The 24,190-nt window shown below is 42.7% G+C and overlaps 1 protein-coding gene across 18 annotated transcripts; it reads left to right on the top strand.

The window, feature by feature from the left end:
• Positions 1 to 372: 372 nt before the first annotated feature.
• pax6b (paired box 6b) lies at positions 373 to 23,012 on the top strand. 18 transcript variants are annotated; one of them, XM_076726639.1, is made up of 15 exons: positions 394 to 604; positions 6,394 to 6,571; positions 9,232 to 9,305; positions 9,581 to 9,634; positions 10,486 to 10,509; positions 12,983 to 13,113; positions 13,433 to 13,468; positions 13,554 to 13,769; positions 14,174 to 14,339; positions 17,629 to 17,787; positions 18,121 to 18,203; positions 18,320 to 18,470; positions 19,059 to 19,171; positions 20,330 to 20,471; positions 21,227 to 22,476. In XM_076726639.1, exons 4-15 carry the CDS (start codon positions 9,622 to 9,624, stop codon positions 21,310 to 21,312), a joined length of 1,320 nt encoding a protein of 439 aa, XP_076582754.1. In that variant the 5' UTR covers positions 394 to 604; positions 6,394 to 6,571; positions 9,232 to 9,305; positions 9,581 to 9,621; the 3' UTR covers positions 21,313 to 22,476. The 18 variants fall into 18 exon arrangements, with proteins under 18 accessions (XP_076582828.1, XP_076582754.1, XP_076582775.1 ...); XM_076726650.1 differs by lacking the exon at positions 394 to 604 and adding an exon at positions 6,039 to 6,176; XM_076726713.1 differs by lacking the exon at positions 13,433 to 13,468 and having other exon boundaries at positions 373 to 604; positions 21,227 to 23,010.
• Positions 23,013 to 24,190: the final 1,178 nt, after the last annotated feature.

The following is a 24,190-nucleotide window of genomic DNA, read 5'->3' as shown; positions in this document are numbered from 1 at the left end:
TAATAATAATAACACAAATAAATATATATATATTAAATAAAATATGAAATAATACAAGAAATTTTGAAATAGAAAAAAGTAAATGAAAATAAAATAGTAAAATATATATAAAACAAAGAATGCTAAAAATAAAATACAAGGATAAAACGGGACTTTGCCCCTGCAGAGTGAGGTGCTAGCTGTCAGTCCCTACACACACACACACACACACACACACACACACACACACACACACACACACACACACACACACACACACACGGTGGGACAGTAAACAGGCCGGTGTGCTCCACATGTAGGCTACCTCGTGCACTTCCCCATTCTCCGCTCCGTGTCCTGTCCAAGGTATGACGTCGACCCGTCGCTCCAGCCAATCACTGCCAACTTGAGGCTGATGCTGAAGGGAAAGTTGCTGGTAAGAGCCGCAGATTTTTTTCCCCGCTCTCATTGACATTTCAACTCCACGGCGGATCCAAAGGTAGACAGATTTTAATCGGGACCTATAAGTTTCTGTCGCCGTGACACGGAGGAGAGATCCGGGGAGGGACGAAACGACTTTATACGCACAGGATACCGGTCAGACCCGTCTGCTGCCTTTCATCCGGTGAGTGTGGATGGACTGTATTTTAAAAGTTTCTTGTAATATATACGGTCCGTTGGCATCGGAAATGCTCCTTTTAATAATATTTAACACGGCAAAAGTGGGCACCTCTGATCTCTTCGAACTTAAAGAGGTGTGGAGACATTTTAAAGCGGGAGCTTGAATGTGCGTGCAGGTTGATTATAAGCCTGCTGCATTTGCAAAGTTAGGTACAATTATTGGTTAAGTGCTTGCACGTTGCTCTGTGTAGCCTACAGGAGGTGCACACCCACACACTTCGTTTTTGTTGTCATCGATCACGCACACATACAGCGTGTAATTAGCGATCTTCACCGAGGAATTAAGCGCACGTCACTCCTTAAAAAGCGCCCATTATTGTGAGCTCTGTGCGGGGGAAATTAAAGGCTTCGACCTGTACAGTAAATTGAATGTGTATGGGATCCATTCAGCTCTGCTCGATCCATCAGCGCGGTGGAAATGACGCTGTCCATCAGAGGAATATTTCAGCCAAACGGCGCTTCCTCATCGCGCTGCGATCCACGTGTGATTTTATTTATTTCTTTATTTATTTTCGAGAGAAACAATTTAGTATTTTGGCTTGAATGCTGAGTTAGTGGGGTAACTGGTCGTGTTGTAAAATTGAATATTTGTCAAAGTTTTGACTGCAATAAAAGAGAGTGTGTCAAATAATTTCAAGTATAACTTAGCATGCAGAGAAATGACATACGCGCCCCGAGGGTTTTAAGATTGAGTCTGGTCTATAAAATGGTCTGGGCCTTGTATTTATACATTTTCCCCCCCAATATATATATTTATATATATGTATCTTTTCTACTTTTCTATCTTAATCCCATCTGTAATGGGATGAGCTTCTTTTTTTTTTCTTCATTTTTTTTTTTTTTTTTTTTTTTAATTTCCCTCGTAAAGGATAAAAATACAACATGATTTTCCAGGCAGCAGCTGGGAGACTTTGTATGTCTCTGGTCCAGGCTCTTGTATGTTTGGGTCCTGTGTTTCTTTCTGTCACGCTTGCCGAGCAGCGCTGTGACACCATTAGCCCCGGTGTTTATCCCAGCCTTCAGCCTTTTGCCAGGAGAGGGCTTCTGTGGGCCGTACACCTTCTGTGGGCTACACAAGAAATCCCCCATCCTCTCCTTGTCGCCCCACAAACTTCAAAGTTTATGTACTATGGAAGTTGAACTAGTTCAATTAAAAGAAAGAGAGACAGAGACAGAGAGGGAGAGAGAGATAGAGAGAGAGGGAGGGAGTGAGAGAGAGATTTGCATTTATCCCTCAACACATCCTGCCCAGAAGGATGGAACAGCCTATTTCAGTTGAAAATGCAGCACATTTATAGGCATGCAGAGCTTTATTTTGATGAAACATGTTTGAAAAGCGCCCAGAAAGCATTCGCCTGGAGCTTGTTAGGCCTTTAAACCAAGCAGAGAACAGTCTCCAAACATTTCCTCCTGAGAAAGCTACATAGATTTGTCCGTGTTGGAGTTATGTTTCCTTAAATCCACTGACTGTGCTGAGAAACAGGTCGACATGAACAGATTGCCTGTTCCGCTACGCGCTCCACGCGCAGCACGCCTTTGAAAAGAGCACATTAATGAAATATCTGCGCACAAGTCCAACGAGCATGTGATTGTTAATTAGTGTTTATGAGCACAGAATGACACTTTGTAAAAGTGCAAATAATTTATGCAAATAAACCAGCGATTTCCTCATGAATCTCTTAAGGGAGAATGAATCTGACCATCCGAGGCTGTTTGATAAATGACAGGTCATTTGAGCAAGAATGCTGCTCACAGATCCAGGTCGACACTGAGCATTGTGATTACAACGATAATCTGAAAAATAATATACTACTACTACTACTACTACTACTACTACTACTACTAATAATAATAATAATACTAATAATAACAATAATAATAACAATTGTGCGTTGGTTTTAATATGGTATTTCAAAATTTACTCATTTAGTTTTTTAATCAACCGTATATATAGTCTACTATATAATCCATTCAAAAATATTATCAAAAAATTAATTGTCAGCTAATCATTAATAATAACAACAACAACATGCAAGATTATGATGATATTGGCTTTGTTTATCTGCTCAGCAGTGCATAAAGCAGGTGCATTCAAATGTGAGGACTGTAAATGATGAGTTTTAATGAGGTTGGGTTGGGGTTTGTGGGAGGTAATAACAGCATTCACAATGTGTCCTGAAATAAAATAAAACAAACAGGGCTCGATGTGGTGTCCTCTTCCACATCAAAATGTCAGGAGATGTAGATCAATGCTCCAATTTTCCTTTTTAAAATCGCCATGAATCAGATGGATTCAGCTCAGCAGCTTTTCATTTACTGCATATTCAAACAATATTGCGGCATTTCGTGATAGACCTATCAGGTGTCCTGGTACATGAAAGGTGAGTAAACTATGACCTCCAATGGGGGATCATCACGAAGGCAAACAGCTTTCAATAAAACTATCAAATACAAACATTTAACCAGGTTTCCAGGAAAAAAAACAAAAAAACAAAACTAATTGGAAGCTCTTTTCCCGCCGGTTTCACACATGATGAATTTATCTCATATAGATTTGCATCATCCTGTAAAAGGGTGAACTGTAATCCCAAACAACAGCTTTCTAAATGAGGTGGGCTCACTTTGCACTCTCCTTTTCCCTGTCCAAAAACAATGTCACTGTTTTTTACTGCAGCTCCCTCTCTTATGTTTTTTTCTTCTTCTTTTCCTTTCTCTCTTCCTTCCTTTCTTTTTTTGTATTTAAAAGTTTCTAGATGGGTACAAATACCACGTTGCCTCAAGGGAAAATAGCGACCAGATTAGGCTTTCTTTTCAAGGCCTTTGGCATTAGTTGCTGCTAATCCGAATTGGGCTAATTGCTTTCCCAACATCAGCATATCCCTTTTTTTTTAACAGACCTGCACAGCAATCCATAAACTTGCACAGCAATACAGAAAATACATATAGGAAATAGGCCTATATTTTCTAACAGGGTTCTAGCTGATAAAGCTGAAGGCCTACTTAGTGTTCTAGTGAAGGCTGTGAAAAACAAAACAAAACAAAACAAGAAAAACTCAATAAAAAAAAGCCAACAAATCTCCAGAGTGGAGACAACGAATTAGCTCTTAGGGCGGATTTACAGCTTAACAAAAGAAATCAATAACCTACAGGAGGCATTGTTTCCAAGGAAAACTACTTGACACACTCATCGGGGAATCTGTCTTTCAGCGAGGGCAGGTTAGTGGTGTGAATTTTTGACAGCTGCAGTCTGTGACAAGTGAGTGGCAATAACATTTGCACTACAAAGGTAGACTGTAACCACAAGAAATAAAGAGTCTTAAATACAGGGATGGAGGCTGTTTGGGAGATTTTTTTTTTTTTGCAACTGAGATCACAGTTTTACAGTAAATCAAAACCAACACGAGGTTCCCTCATAGCACAAATCGAGTGTTGTGGGGGTGTTTGTGGTCTAATGCATATCTAATAGGGAGGTCCTTGACGGGAAAATGTTTGGGAACCCCCCCACCCTCCCTCCTTTAGCTGATATAAGCTGCGGCCATTCACGGTAGGCCTAGGCTGAGCCACCAGTCTAAGTGAGTAGAAACAATGCAGGAAGGAGAAACAGATGAATGTGCTCGTTTAGTTTACGGGTTGTTTGATGAAGGAGTATTGGCCAAAGTGTTGTTCCTCACCGCGGGACCCTCGGTGACAGTTTGCGCCGGTCCTCTCAGCTCATTATCTCGCCGGCCCACTGAGGGCCCCATTCAAGCCGGGCAGTACCTCTCTCTCTCTCTCTCTCTCTCTCTCTCTCTCTCTCTCTCTCTCTCTCTGGCAGCGTCATTTGTCTACTCATTGAACCCACAGTCAGGAATGCGATGGTTGTTAGGGAGCCCTCTTTCACCTCCGAAGTGTTTTATTGATGAGCTCTGACTTCTCCTACTTTTTTCACATGTCAAAGAAAGTCAAGTATAGGCCTCCATGACTTCATTTCATGGCCTCCCATCCAAAAAAAAAAAAAAAAAAAAAAAAAAAAAGAAAGAAGAAAAAAGAAGACGAAGAAGCAGTTTCTCTCCCCTCCCCCTGCTTGTGCCTGTCCCCGCTCCTCTCTCTCCCTCTCTTTGCCCTTTCACGCACCCCCTTTTCTACTTTTCCACATCCATACAACCCTCATTCTCTTCCCCTCGGCTCTCCTCCTTTTGGAGTAAGCGACGGGGCTCCTCAGTGCCGAGACTGGTGCTGCCCAAAGCTCCGGGTGTATGCTCAAACACGGGCACAGAGGGGTTGCTTTTGGGTGCGTTGAGGTGTGCGTTAATAGCCAGCCATTCAACGGGCGCAGTTTGGGAGCGTGTGGCCATGGCTACACAGTCATTTGCTTTACTTTATTTACGCGTGCTATTTGCTGTCAGGTCGCAGGAGTGACGTCGCCGTGCCTCGCAAATGTGTCCATAAAAAGCACCGGAGCTTGCCTAAAGGCTGCGCTCTTTACGCACGGCGTTCTTGTTGACAGGAGGGGTAAGGCTATTCAGGGGAAGGTGATACCCGAAAGAATCAACAAAAGCACGTGGTGGACATTTTCTGATTGCTTTGTAGTGAGGGGGGGTCGTGCCCTTTTCAACTGCAGATGATTTTCAACATAAATATGTTCCCATTTGCCGCTTTTAGTTAAAAAAAACAAAAAAAAAAACATCAACAACTTTCCCCACATCAGATATATTTTCCATGCTGAGGTGTCCTCTCTGGGATGTTTTTAGGACTTTGTTGATTTTTATTAATTCTGGAGCAACATATACCTAATTCATGTGTTAAGCTGAAGAGAGCAACATTTGGTGTTTCGTGAAAATTGTCAGTGATGATATCATCCTAAAACCGACACGTGGATGCAGAGTCACAAACAAACAAACAAACAACGATAGAAGTGACATTTAGCAACATGTCTTCTAACTTTCTCAGTATAACTACATGCGTCAATGTGAGATTTATCTTATGTATAGAGCATCGATTCCTTCATAAAGGCGCTGCAGCTCTTTGTTATTTGAATTTGCCGTTATGAGCACCAGCATTCACGTGCGCGCTGCTCCACTGCTAGTTTCCGTCCGCCTTACAGCTCTACTTAGCCTCAGGTTGGAGCTGAACATGCCCGAGATTCCCTGCGCAGACCCAATTCAGCCTGGAAGAATAGAGCTTTCCGTCCAATGGGCATTTCCGAGGCAGTTGCTTTGCAATAGGGCAATATTCGGCAAGTGAGCGCAGGGTATTTGCATGCGTGGGCTGATTAGTGGGTTGGGAAGACGAGACTCTCTCTCTCTCTCTCTCTCTCTCTCTCTCTCTCTCTCTCTCTCTCTGTGGCTCGGCCCCGTTTCCCGCTTTGGCTGTGGTGCAGGGGGAAGTGTTTATATGGGGGATGATGACAGAGGTCGGGTCGCGCTAATGGGCCAGTGAAGAGCGGCGGAGGGAGGCGAGGCGAGGAGAGGCGAGGCGCACACAGCAGACCAGGAACACATACATTAATACACTTGTTCCATCACCAATCAGCATAGGTGTGTTCATTCTCTTACCCCCACCTCCTTCTACCACTACCACCACTCTCCCTCCCTCCTCCTTCCCCTCCCTCCCCCTCTCTCGCTCTCTTTTCTCTTCCCCACTCTCTCTCTTTCCGACTCTCTCATTCGCTCTCTCACACGCCAGCGCACATCCTCGCCAAACTCCGTGCGTCCTGACATCTGAGTTCACTGTCAATCTCTGTCCACTTCGCAGGGATATCCCCTCCGTCTCCGCCGAAGACCACTGGAAACTAATTTTTCCTCTTCTAAACTTCCCGAGAGAGACTGATCCTGGTCGGCTTTTTTTTTCTCTCTTTCTGTGGCGTGGAGAACTAGGCTGTAGCCTATAGTTTGCCAAGGACTTTGACAACGACGCAGGATGCCCCAAAAAGGTGAGATCCTGACTAAAAGTTTGCCTGTGTTGTTCAATTATTGAGTTATTATTAGGTTTAATTGTTGGTGCCTATTCTTATTATTCTCGTATTATTGTTGTTATTATATATGATTATAGGTCATTTATTCTCGGCTCTAGGGTTAGGCTCAGTGCTGAGGCTGTGGGTGTTTTATCGTTTGGACCGTGCAGCCTGTCTTCTGACTGGACTCTCTCAAAAGTGCGAACAGCCTTCAGCGTCTCTGTCCGTTTTATCTGCTCGATTTTGTTGCTGTGTTTAGGCCTATACGGATAGCTTACCGCTTATTTATGACAGTAAAGAGTAAAAAGTCACGTTGGGCCAGGACAGTGATCATCGTGGAGAATGGGGCGCAATGACCCGTTGAGGAAAGGTGTCAGATTGATTCATGCAGGCGAGTCACCCAAGCGCCTTCTCCAAAAAAAAAAAAAAAGACGGATGGAAGCACCGTGAGGAGGAGGCCGGCCCGTTTCAGCGTGTCTGTGAAAATACAACTTTTCCCCCGCTTTTTCTAAGCTGCTTCTGTCTGCCCTTAATGACAGCGAGTTAAACTACTTTCACATGTTAGCACTCGGGCTGTGCAGTAATTTCAAACAGCACAAATACTAGACTAACAACCCTGTCAGCCTGTTAAAAGCTCATAATATTTCAAATAATTTCAGTGATTTAACAAAACACAAAAATAAGGACGCAAATTGCTGCTTTAAACTGTTTGTTCTGTCACTGTAGTTTTTTTTTTTTAAAATATCCAAACATAAATTAATACAATTAAATAGATACATTAATTTATTGTAATTGTGCATTTTTCTTTTGTAATTGTAAAGTTAAATTCAGCATTATTCAGCGAAAAAAAAATACAATAATATCTAAAAAGACACACCACGGCTGTCGCTTAAAATGGAAGCTAAAATTGTTGGTCCTTCTGAATAAAGATTAAACCCAATGGCTACATGCATGCTAATGGCTAATTCACTAAATGTATTCTATAACATGCATTACATTTTAAAGTGGGCCTAACCTTCATGTGTATATACAGTATACATATTAAAACACAGGCTTGCATATATTCTGTTAGGCTGCATCTTGCAGTCCAGGCCCTCATGAACCACCTCTGCATATGAATGTTGTGAGCGGCCAGAATAAGCATTGTTGAATTAAGACATTGTTGTTACGGATTACCAAAGGAAAAGAAATGCAGATTAGATCAGGAACAACAACGTTTGAGCTTTCGACCTTAAATAAATGATTAACCACTTGGACCTTAGAAAGCTAAAAGCTATGGCCACTGAATGCAGTGCATTTCCAGACTGGTCAGCATTAACATGTTATTTTTTTTTTTTACAAAATATTTTTCCTCATTAACTTGAACATCTTGACAATCGGCCAGTAATAATGATGATAATAATATCTAAATTACGCAGGGGTTGTGTTGGTCATTTTAGATTATGCTAAACAGGCTAACTGCTATGTGGGCCAGTGTGATGGAATCTGAATTTGATTAATGCAGCCTATTTGTTAAACGTGAAAGAAAGCCACGATCTGAACGCAACGGCGGCCTTCCAGCTCCGCGCGTCTCTCAAACTAACCCCGGACTAAACCCAGCCTGCTAGACGACGTTATTAGGCCATTTTGCCCTGCACACAACGCAACTTTGCATGGAGGGAGAGAACTTCAGACTTCTCCCTGCCTGGCCCCCTTTTTATCTGTTCCCCAGTCAATAGCTTCTTTAATGCATTTGTCTTTTCCAATTGAGCGCCCTACTGCGCTGTTGTGTCTTTCAACCCGCTTTACAACCCGCACCAGCAGCACAAAATAACCAGCAAATATTTAGCACAAGAAATTACGTTTTTTAATTTTTCCTCTATAAAAAGCAGGGCAAACAAAACCCACTTTCACGCACAAGCGGCACCGGGGGTCACGGTCGTGTGTGTGTGTGTGTGTGTGTGTGTGTGTGTGTGTGTGTGTGTGTGTGTGTGTGTGAATGGTCCCGGAGGGGGGTGGATGCATGCCTCCGGCTCTTTGTATTAATCTGAACTTGTTGGTGTGTTTAGTGGGGAAGCTGTGTGTTTCTAGTCGCGGAGGCCGAGTTTTCGCCCCGGGTTTGAGGTGTACGGAGGCAGAAAAGGGGGTGCATTGTTGGGAGTCCAGCAGGCTTTGTACACCAGCTTTGTACCCCCTCCTGGTCTGGACTTTTACAGAGCAGTGAGGCGAAGCAGACAACGTGTGTCACTGTACAGTTTCCACGATATAGACTCCACAAGAGGAGGGTTATCAAGTTTAAAAAAAAAAAATAAATAAAAATCTCCTGCTGAGAAGACGAGGGCCGATTGCTTTAGATTAACTTTTTTTTATTCTATTTTTTTTAAAGAGAAAACACCAGGACCAAAAGCCTTCACAGAAAAAGTGGTGTGAAAGAGTTAGAAGCCCTGTATCGCGGCGAGGTTGTTACTTAGAATGTAATGTGACAGGTCCTAACAGAGGTGATCGACTGCTCCTGTCCGGCGTCAATGTTGATTTACTTGCTCGGCATGTTGTGCATCGAGGCCGAGTGTAAATGGAGGGCACAAATGAAGATACAGTAGGTTGAAGTGCATCAGTATAGCTGTGGCTGTGCTAATGTGTTGTTTTGCTTTGTCCCATAGGGAGACATTAAGTAGTGAAAACGGCAGATGATTGACTAAATTGTTATAGAGTGGACAGTCAACTCTGTTTCCAGGCAAGTTTAATTAAAATACATACATACACTGAGGATGTGAAATTCATTATGCACCAATAATGTTTAAGCACAAGATCCGAAAAAATAAATAAATAAATAAATCCAATCGAACGATATGAGATGAGAAACTTTTGTTTGTTTAAAATCACATGTTTAAAATTGATAATCTAACAGTACATATATATATATATATATAAATATAAAAAAAGATGTATACACACCGTGTTTATGATTTCACGCTAACCTGCTTTGCATTTTTTTCTTGTGACACGTAGAATACCACAACCAGGCCACGTGGGAGTCTGGCGTAGCCTCAATGATGCAGAACAGTAAGTTGTTTTTATGTATATTTTGTATTGAAACTTTTGATTACAACCGCAAGTCCCTAATGTGGTTGCATGGAAGCAGGACCCACTGACATTATGCGCTGGTTGTTACAGCGCAATAACTTAAAGAACACTTTAAAGGAAGAGAGAGAGAGAGAGAAACAAGAAATGTACGTGCAGGCATAAATTTGCATGACTTTGAGGTGCAGGGGCGAAATTTTCTCAGTTATTTGATGGCCGTTTCATTGCTGTTAATTTATTTTATTTTTTTTTCCTCAGTGATAGGTAGGCAAGTTATTATTGAACAAGTTAATCACACGTCGTCCTGCTCCAGAGAGAGGAGAGAGAGAGAGAGAGGGAGACAGAACAGAGGGGGTTGGGTTGTGAGGGAGATTTTTGTTTCTGCTTGAGTTGGTATTAAATAATTGCACAGCCGTCTGCATTAGCGTTAGAGCTGGCTGCCAGGCTGCATACAAGATTAGCTGCGTAGAGAAGAGCCCTGCATGAAACATGAGGAATAGCAATAATGTCTTATGTAGATTAGTCCATATTCTTCACGGACAGACAGCATGAACTAGAAAGAAAAAGCTCATATTATACCCGCAGGCCTCACTGTTCGGTGCAGGCTGAACTCACGGCGGAAGATAAATATTAACAACCATATTGTCGTGGGTGCCAATCAAAAAACATGGTAGATGAAGTTGCTTATAGGCCTCTGTGTTTAAAGTGGCCCATGAGTTCAATGTTTGTCTTATTCCTGGTGTGTGCGTGTGTGTGTGTGTGAATGTATGCATGTGTGTGTTGAAACGCAAAAGGATAAACATGAAACATTTTCTCTCTTGCTGCTGGACAAGAGGTGTATGACATCTGTGATGAAGGTGTGTGGAATAATTTTATTATATTATTCTCCATATACCTCGATGACGTGTCTGTGCTGTAATCTGTGCGCATTTTAGTCCAAATATGTTTGAATCCAATGTTGGACCACATGACAGTTGGATTGCTTGATGTGTCGAGGTGTGAGCCGTAAGACAGAAAAACCAAAGTGACCCTGTGATGAAAGATAGACATACTTTCACAGACTGGTGGCAGTGGAGTTTTACTTCGCAGGCCGCAGCGCTGTGATTTGTCGCTTGTCCATTATAGAGATGATGGGGCCTTATCAAAGCTGTGTACAATACCCGCTGCCTCTGCTTTGCTGCGGATTGATGATAATGGGATGCTCCCCTGGCTTGGCGTGTGATGTCTGGTGCGAATTGCCGAGGAGATATCATTGGGCCCGGCCCTTTGGGTTGTCTAAAGGTCGCGACGGCCTCGGTGGCTTTTGTGCTAATAACTCCTGGGTGTATATGGTGGGGAGCGTCCAAATTGACACCATATGTTTTCCTATTAGTCGACTTGCAATAGAATACAAGGCGCATAATCAGCGCCAGCGGGCGAGATCGACTCCGGGCACTTGAGGGAATTGCGCCATGATTAAGACTTAACCTTAGGAGAGTTTGATTTTTATGTGATGTCCTTATCTGACGGTTTTATCGATCCGGAGGATTTATATGATAGCTATAAATCAGAGGTGATGGAGCAGCTCTGGAGAACCCGCAGAGCAGGACCGCTTAATGCGGGTAGGCCAATTTCAGCGTAAGAAGTCTATTAATTCCACTTAATCCTGGAATTACCAAAGAGCAGGAGGGATGATAATGGGTTTACTATCAATCAGATCCACGCTGGAAGATTATTACACATAGCGGCCAAAAGGGATATGTTACTCACTTAAGCAGGTTTATGTTCCACTCATCTACACAAATGCCCCCTTTTTTGATCTTTTATATAAAATAAAGGCCGTTTAAAGCAGAGTACTGTGACATGTTTCAGAGTAAAGACGCCTACCGATTGCACACAACAGGACTGCAGTGGCTGTGAGCATTTGTTGTCAAATACAAACAAGGGGGGGAGAAAAAAAACTGCATGTCACTTTTAATATGTTAAGAATCCAGGCGCGCCCTCGTTTGTGTGACCGCGCGTAGCCCCTGGCCACCTTAAAACGAAGTCTCCCTCGGAGGGTAAACGAGTAGCGTCCAATTTTGTCTGAGTGATATCCAAATGCAGACAGAAAGGGTCGTTTTATCATGCTACTATTTGTCGTGACGATGCGATTTTCAAAAGCAGAGCGGTGTCATAAAGTGACATGCCTGCCACAAGTGCTCCAACTGATCTTTTCAATTAGCCTCCCATGCATGATCCGAGGCGACTTCCGCCTATTTCCAGAAATTAAGCTCAAACTTGACGTGCAGCTAGCTTTATTTTAAAGACAAATGTCAGGCAGGCTCATCATATTTTCCCCCTCTTCTATATTTGGAGCTTATTTATTGCTAAGGAGCCTCTGCTCCCGGAGTCAATGTACCGGGCGGCAGCGCAGGGGAAGGGAGCGGAGAAGCACAGAGCAGCTCAGGCACTCCGGGGAGTCAGCTCTCCCATTTGGCTTCAGGTTTGCGGGCTTATTCTGTGCTTTAGAGAGATGCTTTGGAACAATTTAAGGATAATTTGCAAAAAGCATTCTTTTTTAGATAACAAGCAATCATAAAAATTGCTGTTTTAGAGCTGGTATCCTGTGCGGTGCCTGTCTTGTTGACGCGTGATTATTGTGTGTTTTGAAGGACTATCGTTGTGGATTTAATGCCACTTTCCAGAAAGTGATCCTTTTGACTGAAAGCTAATTTAACACACTATTTTCAGTTTTTTTGTTTGTTTGTTTGTTTCATGCGATTGTCGCTGCTGCTGGTTATTATTTTGGGGGTAGTTTATGAGTGAGGTGCTGGTGTTGCTGATGCGCAGCTGCATATGAGGGGATGGATAACGGTGCGAATGTTTTAATACCGAAGTTTGCCGGTTTGACGAAAGGTTGGTTGAGATTCCTCGGGGCAAAAGACCGACTGATGTGCTCATTTATTATTAGAATAAAAAAAAAACACATTGAGGTGTTTTTGGTTCAGTTTATGTGACGCTACTGTCGTTTAATCTATGTTCTGCATGTGTTTCTGCGTAACTGCGCAGTGTTTGTCTTCAGAGGGGAATGTGCCGAGCGGTGTACCAGCTTCTTAAAACTACTGTTTTCTCAGTGCACTTCGATTTTAAACACTTTCTACAAGCATAAGACCGTTAATTCAATTTTTTTTCCTGAAGTGCAATAAACCTGCTGTGCCTCTGTCTTCATGTTTCATCTTTAAACTCGGCTTCCCCGAGCGCTTCTACCATTCTCCTCACCGTTCACTGAAAATCATTTGCTGCATCACATGTGTTTTAATTGGAGTCACAATACGGTGTGTTGATTCCGATGCTTTTGTCTCCATGTAGGTCACAGTGGCGTAAACCAGCTCGGTGGTGTGTTTGTTAATGGTAGACCGCTGCCGGATTCCACCAGGCAGAAAATAGTTGAACTTGCTCACAGCGGTGCTCGACCCTGCGACATCTCCAGGATACTGCAGGTGACAACCACACTTTCTCAGCAGAAAACAGGTTGATACAGTCTTTGTTTTCAGTGGATACAAACTGCTTTTTTTAAGGATAAAATCATGAGGAAAAAACGGTATGATCTTCACATTAAATCCATGATTCCTGTAATCTGAACGTTGCATTTTATGAATGTTTTTAGGTCAGACAAATTATTACTGTTGCATCATTCCGTTTACTGGAAATGTAATAAGGCCGACAAAAGGGAAAGCAATGTGCCTGCTTTTACAAAGAATAAATCTACTGTAAGAAATGCCTAATATACCATTCAAGGCATATTCTTTTTGTTTATAGACCCATGATGAAGTCCAAGTGCTGGACAGTGAAAAGGTGATAATTATTTGACGCCATCTTAGAAATTCCGTTAATAGTCGTAAATAATGTATGTGAATTGTGTCTTTTGTTTTCTATCCAGGTGTCCAACGGCTGTGTGAGCAAGATCCTGGGCAGGTATTATGAAACTGGCTCCATAAGACCGAGAGCAATAGGCGGCAGCAAGCCCCGGGTCGCCACTCCAGAGGTGGTCGCGAAAATCGCGCAGTACAAGCGGGAGTGTCCGTCTATCTTTGCGTGGGAGATCCGTGACAGACTTCTGTCGGAGGGGATCTGCACCAACGACAATATCCCCAGTGTAAGTGTATTGACTGTAAGTTATGTGCATGATTTAATTTGCCACGTGAAATGACTTTTTCTTTTCTCATGCACTGGAGGAAAAGGATGGGCAGCCAACCATTCAGTCTTATTAAATACGCAAAGTGTGCGCCACGCATTGCTGCATATGTGATCACCCAAACATACAGAGAGTTAGGAGGAGCGCCTTGTCCGTTTGTGTGCTTTCCAGGAAACTCTTCCCGTGCTGATTTATTATGATAATAAGGTGTGTGTGTGTGTGTGTGTGTGTGTGTGTGTGTGTGTGTGTGTGTGTGTGAACCCGCTGCGCATCCACATCTTTGCGCCCGCTTATAGAAACACGATGATAGCGGCGCTCCATCTGATCCTAATCTTTACTTCTATCATATGCAATTTGTCATTCAGGTGTCATCGATAAACAGAGTCCTCCGCAACCTGGCTAGTGAAAAGCAACAGATGGGCGCAGATGGCATGTATGACAAGCTGAGAATGCTCAACGGTCAGACAGGAACTTGGGGGACCCGGCCCGGCTGGTACCCCGGAACATCAGTGCCAGGGCAGCCCAACCAAGGTGAGCCTCATTATCACACAGTGGCAATAAAGACACCTTGACGCATGCACGGTGGTGGGGTTGCATCAAAGAAGGGTGCAAGCGGGCGGATAGGTCTGATTTCTCAGGCTTGGTCACATTTACGGTCAGTCACACACACAAAAAAATGAAGATATTTGCCTGTTTGAAGGGAGAGGCATTACTGTGAACTCCGCAGAGGTCACCATAAACTGTCATGTTTGAATATGAATAGTTTTACAGCTTACTATTGCAGCGGTTCCGGTCCACGGCTCTGTTTGCAGGAAGGCATTGTGTTGCTTTGATGCCCTGAACAAGACCCCCAATTAAGACTAGTCGATTAGAGGAAGCCATAGGCCAAGCATGCAGTCTGAATGCCTCCACTGTCCCAGACATGGATGTGCGTGACAGCGGCTTGTCCTTTCAGCAGAGGTGTCCATCCAACAGGCTGCATTTTCCTCCCCTCCTGATGGGGAGGCAGAGCCGGGGAGCTGTGTGCGGGGATATTAGTACAAAGGAATGTTTTCCTTCACACGCAATGATTGGTTATGGGAACGGTCCGCACTACGTGTAATTGCTCATTAGAGAGGGCTTTGTCTCTCATTATGGCAACATGCAGGAGTGTGGAGATGGTAAGGCTGCTGTGGAAATATTCCACTTCAGAGGGTTTCCTGTCGGCCCGCTGCAGGCCAAACACTGAGCAGAGTCTCTAAGAAGAAGCGCCACCCTTTGCTTTCTTCTTTTTCTTTCCACGTTTGCTCTGCTTCTTAAATATCCACTCACTGAACAAGTATTACGATGATGCATTGTGTCTGATTTCTATGCGTCAGAGGGGAAACGCAAGTGCTGGAATTCAGTCGTAGCAAATAATAATTTGCATTTGTTTGATGACCATGTGGACACGTGGGGCTGTTATCAACAAGCAGTAAAGCGGAAACGATCATATTAACAGCTAAAATGATCAACTTCATTTTAAATTATTATTATTATTATTATTATTATTATTATTATTATTATTATTATTATTATTATTAATAGCAAGCAGTAAAACATCCATTTTATTCAGTTTTACTTTGGCTGCCGTCTGCCTTTGACACATTAGATAATTATTGATTCTTGATAAAGATAATATTTAATCGCTATTATTATATTAATTATTTCAAAACCAGAAATAATAACGACAACAACAACGATAATAATAATAATAATAATAATAATAATAATAATAATAATAATAATAATAATAATAATAATAATGAGATCTTTGGTTATTGTGTTTTTAGTTCAGGTATTTAAGGAAAGCAGTTGTCTCAGGGGAACGAAAATATGTTTTCCATGCGGCAGCCGGGTCAGCAGATATAATGGCTACACGGAGAGTGACAGGGCCCCAAAAGAAGACAACTCTATCCAAAGAGGAACGAATAAAACTCCACCGATTTGGGCTTTTATCTCTTTCTCATTCTCGCTCGCTGGCTATATGGCTCTAAATCCCGTCTATAGGATTTAGTCTCTCACTCTCTCTTTCAGTTCTAAGCGGTTTCTCAAGAGTGTTTTGATCCGGTCTCAGCAGCTGAAAGGTGCCGCAATTGGTTCGGTATCTCTCTTTTTTTTTTTTTTTTTTTTTTTTTTTGCTGCTTTTCCGCCTCACTGGCTGAGACATCGTGATACTAAAGAATGAGTTTATTTCCCAGCGCTTTTATAAAGAAAACAAATCCCATCCTAGCGTCAGTGGGTCTGGCAGACGGATAATAGCTGCACATTCACTCCTTTTTATGGATTATCCAGAGCGAAGAAACAAATAGTGTGGATACAAACTATTGGCCTACAGAAGAATACTATTTTGCAGTAAAGGAAATTGTCAAGAAACATGTCGCGTCGGGTTTTATTTTCAGACACGTTATAAATATGTTTTCAGGCCTGCAGAAAGGCACGCGAAATTTCCTTGCAGCAAACGTGCAACTTGCAAAAAAAAAAAAAAAAAATCAAATTCATGCATCAGGCAGACAGCTTCAGTTTGACAAAATGAAGTTTGCACCCTCAAAATTCACTTTCTGGGTGCGCAGGACGCCCACGTTTGCTTTGAAGAGCGCACAGAAAGCGCATGCAGGCCGCGCTGCACCTGTTCCATCTTTGCAACAACCTCTTGTACTTGAGCAAGGCACTGCTCATTAAAACTATGCCAACGCGGCTACAAACAGAAATCTGCATTAAAAAAAACGAGTTCAACTCTCCCCACAGTCCACAGCAGTGAGATATTACATAAAACCAGCCTCTATCAACGCACCCCTGCTTAATTTCGCATTAACTTCTCGGTGTGATAATGATGTCCAACAACAAGACAGACATTAGTCGATAAGCCTCGCCCTGCAACTGAAGGGGCAGTGAATAGATTGCCCTTATTTTGGTTGTTCAGGGGGTTGCATGCTCTCTCCTCACTCATTTGTTTCCAATTGAAGACAGAAATCCTGACTGGCGTGTAGCTGGCCGGGGGACGTGATTAATGATGGTAGTGGATAAGGGTTAACACACTGGACTCAAAGCTCTGTTGACTGGGATCCTCGTGCGCACAATGCCAAAGTACTATAGCCTGTGCGCCTCCAGAGAGAGAGGATCCTTTTGTCATCTCCTCCAATAGCCCCCCTCCCATATATTACACCCACCGAGGGCTCACTGCTCGTCCCTGGCTGTGTCCATAGTTTAATGGTTTCCCTTACTCCTGAAGGCATTGTATCATTCTGAAAAGCGTCTTCTCCTATTCAAAAGTTGGTGGTCACGTCAATGGCTATACCAACGCCCATATGGGAACGACCATTGAGGCATTGCTCTGCCCTGCAAAAAAGGGGGGCTGGAGAGTTTGGGGTTTTAATACATTTCATAGGCTCTGAAAAGAGGCTCGCCACATCTTGTCACATTTCTCTTAACCTTTTGAGAACACACGCCATTGTTGGGGAGCGATAAGTACGCGGAGCCTTTCCCTGGCCACCATGTTTTTCCCACAATATTTTATAAACAGTTTAACTGCTTGGTCTTTTTCATGTTGTTCCCTTTCACGCAGTCTGTAATCTGGAAACAGTGAGAAGAAATTGCGATCATTCCTCTGATTTTGAAGGAATTCAAGCATGATGCGGGGCTTTAATTAATGATGCTGCACCGGGGTCTGCACAATTAGCTGTAGGCTAATACAACACGAGACCCCAGAATTAATGATTCAATTAGCTTAATTGAATGTATATTTCCATTCTATGTTTTTTTTTTTCTTTTAATTAAATTATTTCATTTTTTTTAAATGCAGATGGCTGCCAACAACAAGACGGCGCAGGAGAGAACACAAACTCCATCAGCTCGAACGGGGAGGATTCAGAGGAGACTCAGATGCGACTGCAGCTCAAGAGGAAACTCCAGAGAAACCGCACGTCCTTCACACAGGAGCAAATTGAAGCTCTGGAAAAAGGTCGAGCCATCAGTGAATCATTTACATATTTTCTATGGGCCACGTTGAATTGTTATTATTTTACAAAATGCTGTTGTTATTAATATAAAAAAAAACCACACACCTTCCATATTATTTGATGTGAATCCAGAGAGAAAAGGTTTATTATAAAAAACGAATAACAGGCCTAATATATCAGACCTGGCACATGGCTCTCGTTGTTTAACTTGTTTTGGATTGAGGGCCTTTGGCATACATTTATTCAACTAATAGTCCTGCAAAAATATAACCGCCCTGGACGCATTTTCTGACTCGTGTACTGACACTTTTCCTGCTCCATTTCTCACGTTACAGAATTTGAAAGAACTCACTACCCAGACGTTTTCGCGCGAGAGAGACTAGCAGCGAAAATCGACCTGCCCGAAGCAAGAATACAAGTGAGTGACCAGAACTACAGATTTTTTTTTTTCACGCCAGATGTGCGCAAGTTTTTCAAAGTTTCCTGAAAAAAACTGTCTGATGGTAAAGCACTAATAAGAAGCCTTGGTTGCAGGTATGGTTCTCAAATAGAAGAGCAAAGTGGAGGCGAGAGGAGAAGCTGCGGAACCAGCGCCGGCAGGCCAACAACTCCTCCAGTCACATCCCCATCAGTAGCAGCTTTAGCACCAGCGTCTACCAGGCAATCCCACAGCCCACCACACCGGGTAGGTGCACCACAGCTGGGGAAACACTTCCAGGACACCCCCGCCCCTTGGAGTAATATTAAAATAGACTTTGCCAGCCACAGTGTTGCACAAATGCTGCACAGTCATACATTTATCAGCTACACCTGTCACATACATTGCAGTATTGCTGCTATAATGTAAATAACAACGCATTTAGCTGCCCCTGGGTTCAAATCAGACACCCATGATGTGAACTATTACTAAATATTATTATGTGACAGCCTGCGGATTAATATAAAAGGGGAAGGAGGCCTCCGTGGCTGTGCGCTCTAGTTCACATGAAGAAGCACCGGTGGTTTCCTTTTGATGGATGATTGAGCAGAACTTCTCAGCTGACTATCTGCGTAATTACCGAATCAGGCAGGAGGGCACACCGGCAGAGCTGAAGCTCACAAGTCAATCACCTGAGACACACACGGCACAGTATCTGTCCGGGCCTATCAGCCTGTCAAACAAGGCGTCACCTCACACACGCACTACTTAACGCTAATGAGACGGTCGTCTCAACACCGGAGGACTGTGCGCCATTTCACTGGGTCTTAACCACATTTTCCCTTTCATCCGCAGTGTCTTTCACTTCGGGGTCAATGCTGGGTAGACCAGACTCTGCACTCACAAACACCTACAGTGCGCTGCCCCCCATGCCCAGCTTCACCATGGCAAACAATCTACCTATGCAAGTAAGTAGATGATGATAATACAATCAAAATGGAAAGATGTACCTTTTGTGTGATCTTATATGATGATTGATATGAGTGGAATCAAACTGACCACGAGTCATTAGGGTTCAAGCAGCGCAGAGGCAGAACCCTGTTGTTTGTGTGTTGGTTTATTATTATTATTATTATGATTTTTCTGCCACATAGGCTCAAATTACTTTGAGCTAGAATGGGAAAGAAACAGAAGCTCCATGCAATAAGTGGAAATAATATGCCAGCGCTTTCCAAAAAATATGAGCGCAGTTGGCCAGAGGGTGGCTGTAATTAGGCCAAAACTTTCCATTTTGGAAAGGCCACGCCCCTCACCCCGGAAGTCTGATTGACTCGAAATTGTAGATTGTGCTCTACAAAAAAGCCTCCTGGGCCATAAAATTCTGCCATGATGAATTTTTTGCTAATTCGCATAAACTGAAAAACAGTCATGTGACATAGCTACTTTTTGGATTTTGACTGTCAACACCAAAATGGGTGGGTATACAGCGTGAAGACTGTCCGGTCATCTTAAATCTGGGTTCAGATCTTTAGGCTAGGAATAGGCCTACGGCAGCATTTTGAGCCTGACCTGTAGGGGGCGCTACAAATACCAAAAGCATCTCCGTCCAAACCCAGTGAACAGAATTTCAGTTTACTTGAGCATCCACCAAAATCTGAAGCGGCTTATTGATAGGTGTAAGTGGGCGTGGCCTATGACACCTTTGCTCATAACTGAAGATGCCTGATTAAACTTGACATCCAGCGCTGCGCCTCAACATACACACAGAGTTTAGTTCAGGTCCGATGAAGGGGGGACAAATGGCCGAACTCTGAGTGCGTAATTAGTGAAAAGCTGTAGGCTTTGAGATGATGACTGTGATTGGTCTCACTACGCCTTTAAACAGAAATAAACCTGCTGAAGTGACTTTGCTCACCTGCACTCTGCTGCTTTAATTTTGGCCAGTGGAGGTGCGTCAAACCAAAACGTCTTGAAATTTGTATTTTTACTTTAATTTCTCAGGGAATCAGAACTAAAATGATAAAGAAAATTTAATCAAGCCATATCTGGCTTTTTATGACCTGACAGTATTACAGACTACAACTATGGTTGGCCAAGCTAATGTAACATTCTCTCCCCATCTATAGCCCAGCCAGACCTCCTCTTATTCCTGCATGCTGCCTACCAGTCCGCCTGTGAACGGGCGGAGCTACGACACATACACGCCCCCTCATATGCAGGCACATATGAACAGCCAATCAATGACCACTTCTGGTACCACCTCAACAGGTAGGCAGAAAGTTCATTGTTTAACAACATGCTTGGGAATCAATCGCTCTATAAATAAATTTGACCTCAATCCTAACAAACAGTGCATTCTTTGAAATATCTGCCACCTTTCCTGTAATTCTGGGGGTACTACATAGCCATCTTTAATTCATGATCTGTTGCTGCAACTTTCCTTTTCCTTTTCTCGTCTATTTGGGAAGCTCCATGGTTTACGTTGCCTGCGGATCAATACCTCTACATTCCATATCATTTTCCTTCTGCAGCTGCATGAACGAAGCTCATTTCATTGCCGCTGTACGCCATCATGTCAATCCCACTACTCCAGCCCTTAGTTTAGTTCCACCCCATTAGGATGCTGTTACTGAGAGCCATATATACTGGTTATAGTCATGAAGAGTTAATCATGCATAACCACATTTCCTCTGTGCTAAATTGCTAATTAATTTGATTCATTTGCTGTTGTACTCTCTCTGTTTAAATGCCATTGCCAAAGCCTCAATTTATCGAGCTTGCAAGTCTTTTACTGTGCAACCATGTGCAGAGCATTGTGACTCATTGCAGCTCCATTGCAGGCGTTTAAAGCACAATGCTCTGTGCTATAAGGCTAACTGGTGTTAGCTGTCACACTAACTGTGCATGGTGCATCCACTCATCTAATTCAGCATGTTGACGTCTTGGGGGGGAGGGGGTCATTTTGATGTTTTTTTAATTTTTTTTTTTTTTTAACTGATGTCTTTCTCTTCCTGTCTCTGCAGGACTCATCTCTCCTGGAGTGTCTGTCCCTGTCCAAGTCCCAGGGAGCGAGCCTGACATGTCTCAGTACTGGTCAAGACTACAGTAGAGAGAAGAGCTACTTCACCCTGTAACCACCCACTCCACCATCGCCCTCTGGCAGTGCTCCTCACACATACACGGCACAGGAGAGTAGAGAAGGCGAGAGAGGGTTGAGAAGAAGCAAAGGACAGGAGAGGAGAGAAGGAAAGAAAGAAAGAAAGAAAGAAAGAAAGAAAAGAGAGAGACTCTGGGAGAGCCTTGGGATGTCTGGGCTTTGTTTTTCCAGTGGGACTGTGTGCTGTTCTGTAGCTCTAGGCACATTCAAAGGAGGACTTGGAAGAGAGAACAACGATGGCAAGACCGAAAAAAATGGACCTCTGTAAAGTGCCCGGTGTTAAATTTTTATGGAACAAAAACTTATCTGTTTTTTTTGTTTTTTTTTTTCTATTTCCAACTTCAGTCATTGTTTCCTTTTTTTCTCTGGTGTGTTAGTAAATGGCCATTTGTATGTTAATATGAAAAACCAAGATCAAGTACTGATAGATGGACTGCTAGAAAACCATGTTGGTCTTGCGTTTGTTTGAGAGGAGAACCTGAGAGATTCTGCCATGACTATCTTTTAATCTGCTTATATCGAGACTTTCTACCAGCCTTTGCATGGTCTCTGGACGCTGTTGCATATCATTAAAGAGGAAAAGCTGGAGGGAAGACTCTTACTGTGTCGAAAAAAAAAAAATATTTATTGGTCTTATTTCTTACGAATGGATATTTAGCAGAGGAAACTCAAACTTGATCCACCCACTGAGGCTGCGGTCCTGACTCCTCTGACACGGGCCTGCGCTTGCTGGCTTATTAAACACGGATCACTATCAACAGCTCAAAGTGTGCAAAGACGGCGCGGCATGCAACACAACTTGGACCTCTTGCTTCGGTGGTTGGATTGACTCTAGATTACCACGAAGAACATTAAATGTGGAAAACAGGTGTAAAAGACAACCTGTAGTCTGTAAATGGTAGACTGCGTCTTCGATATAATCCAGTTTGTTTATGTCAAAATGTAAAGTACTTGTCTTCCCTAGAAATCTTCCAGAAAGATTTCTCCAATAAAAGTTGATTTCATTTATATCCCCGAGAATATTCTATAAATGTTCCATGCATCATAAGATACATTTCTTTAGGGTCAGGTACAATTTGTCTCTTAGGTATAGTTGTATTATAGTGTCCTATGGTCAAAAAAAAAAGAAAAAAAATTGTGCAACTAGAAATATTTAATTCCTATAATTATGATTAAACATTGCTTGACAGAGTTTTAAACTTAAGTGTTTGGCAGTTGTTTACAAGTACATATCAGATTTAATCATTGTTGATTGTAAAACAGACCAAAGCCTTTGTATTTCATCTAGTACACAGTGTTTTTTTAAAGATATTAGTCTTGTGTTGCAAAATTTTGTAAACACGTTCTGTTCGATTACATTGGCTTCGAGTTCGTGAGACTGCAGTCGAACCCCGCAGTCCTTATTTATAATTGAAGACCATGGGAGGGTTTTTCTAGCATCATCTGTCATGCTCTTTTGAGTTTTGCATTTTTTTTTCAGTGTGTACATAGAACATGGGACACACACTGGGTTTACGTCTGAGCAATGCTTCTGAGATAAAACGTCTACACGCTGTCTCTTAAATATTTCAATTTAATTTTATTTAAAATGGAGCTTTCTAAATGTATTTTGTGAAAACTATAAAACATTTTGTACAGTAAAATTGTGTCTTAAAGAAAGCCTTTTTGCCTGTTCAATGCTGTGTCTTATGCAGTGTCGATCCTTACTGAGCAAGTCGAGACACTTCTAAAATGTTGGCATAATGCATGCAGCTGCAAATTTCAACAAATCTAACGCTGACAAATGCCAGTACAAGGGCTTCCAATGTACACACAACACCTCCAATTCCCACCAAACAAAGGTGTCCACAATAACAAACCTCTCTTGATGTATGGGGCTGAACCAAGTCGACACAGACCACACAGCACAGCACCACCGCACAATGAGAAAGGTCAAGCAATTCACCATCACCGGCTCTTGTTGTAGCAGAGTTACGATGGTATGAAAAAAAAAATACAGAACCAATGAGGAGGAGGGAGCAGAGAAGAAGGAGGAAAAAAAGTCATGGAATAAAGCAGTCAGTGCCTAGAGCGAGGCAAAGGAGCGATTGTGTGGCAGAGTGAGTTATTTTGCTTCACTTGCTGCCTCAGCAGGGGGGTTGTGTCAGTGTGTGTGTGTGTGTGTGTGTGGATCTGAGGGGGTGTGTTAGAAAGCGAGAGAGAGAGAGAGCATCTAAAAGGAAAGGATGTCCAAGAGAGAGTGAGGTCAGGTAACATTCACACGGCATGTAACAGCACCAAACATCTTGCTAAAATTGATTAACTGCATTTACACGTCTCACTCAATATTTAATGGGCCAATCAGAACTTTGAGGATTGGAGGTTAATCAGATTTTTAAGAGGATTTTTTTTTTTTTTTCTGGGGCTAATGCAATTTCTCTATTCATTTAATCCAGTTTATCACCCAGACGGAGGAAATTCTCTTTTGAGGGCACGGGGAGGGGAAGAGAGAACAGGTTAGGTGACTGTGCCCGAGACAGAGGAGGAACATTAATAATTACAGAGAGAGAACGAAAAAGAGATTCAACATGCAAGAAAGACTGCAATTAGCGGAAGTCTAAATAATACACAGCTTCAGGATAAAAAGGTTTAAATGGAATTCTCTCGGAACAAAGTCAGGCAAAAGAAGTTTCTCTAAAAAAGTTCCAGAGAACTTTGTAGTCTTAAAAAAAACAGAAAACTGACCTGGAAATCTGAACCTGAATTTGCGCAGCAGCAGAACAGAAGCTCACATTGTCCTGTTCAGTGTCAGCAGTCAAACTGTACGCTCTGTGCCCTTTAAAGCGAACAT

Source organism: Chaetodon auriga, chromosome 1 (assembly GCF_051107435.1).
Source record: "Chaetodon auriga isolate fChaAug3 chromosome 1, fChaAug3.hap1, whole genome shotgun sequence".
In the NCBI taxonomy this organism is placed as follows: domain Eukaryota; kingdom Metazoa; phylum Chordata; class Actinopteri; order Chaetodontiformes; family Chaetodontidae; genus Chaetodon; species Chaetodon auriga.
This window is presented reverse-complemented; position numbering and strand designations above follow the sequence as displayed.

Coding starts and splice junctions, on each gene's coding strand:
- pax6b (XM_076726604.1), top strand. Junction 9,635..10,485: donor AGCCTCAATGATGCAGAACA/GTAAGTTGTTTT, acceptor CTGCTGGACAAG/AGGTGTATGACATCTGTGAT. Junction 14,340..17,628: donor GCCAGGGCAGCCCAACCAAG/GTGAGCCTCATT, acceptor TTTTAAATGCAG/ATGGCTGCCAACAACAAGAC.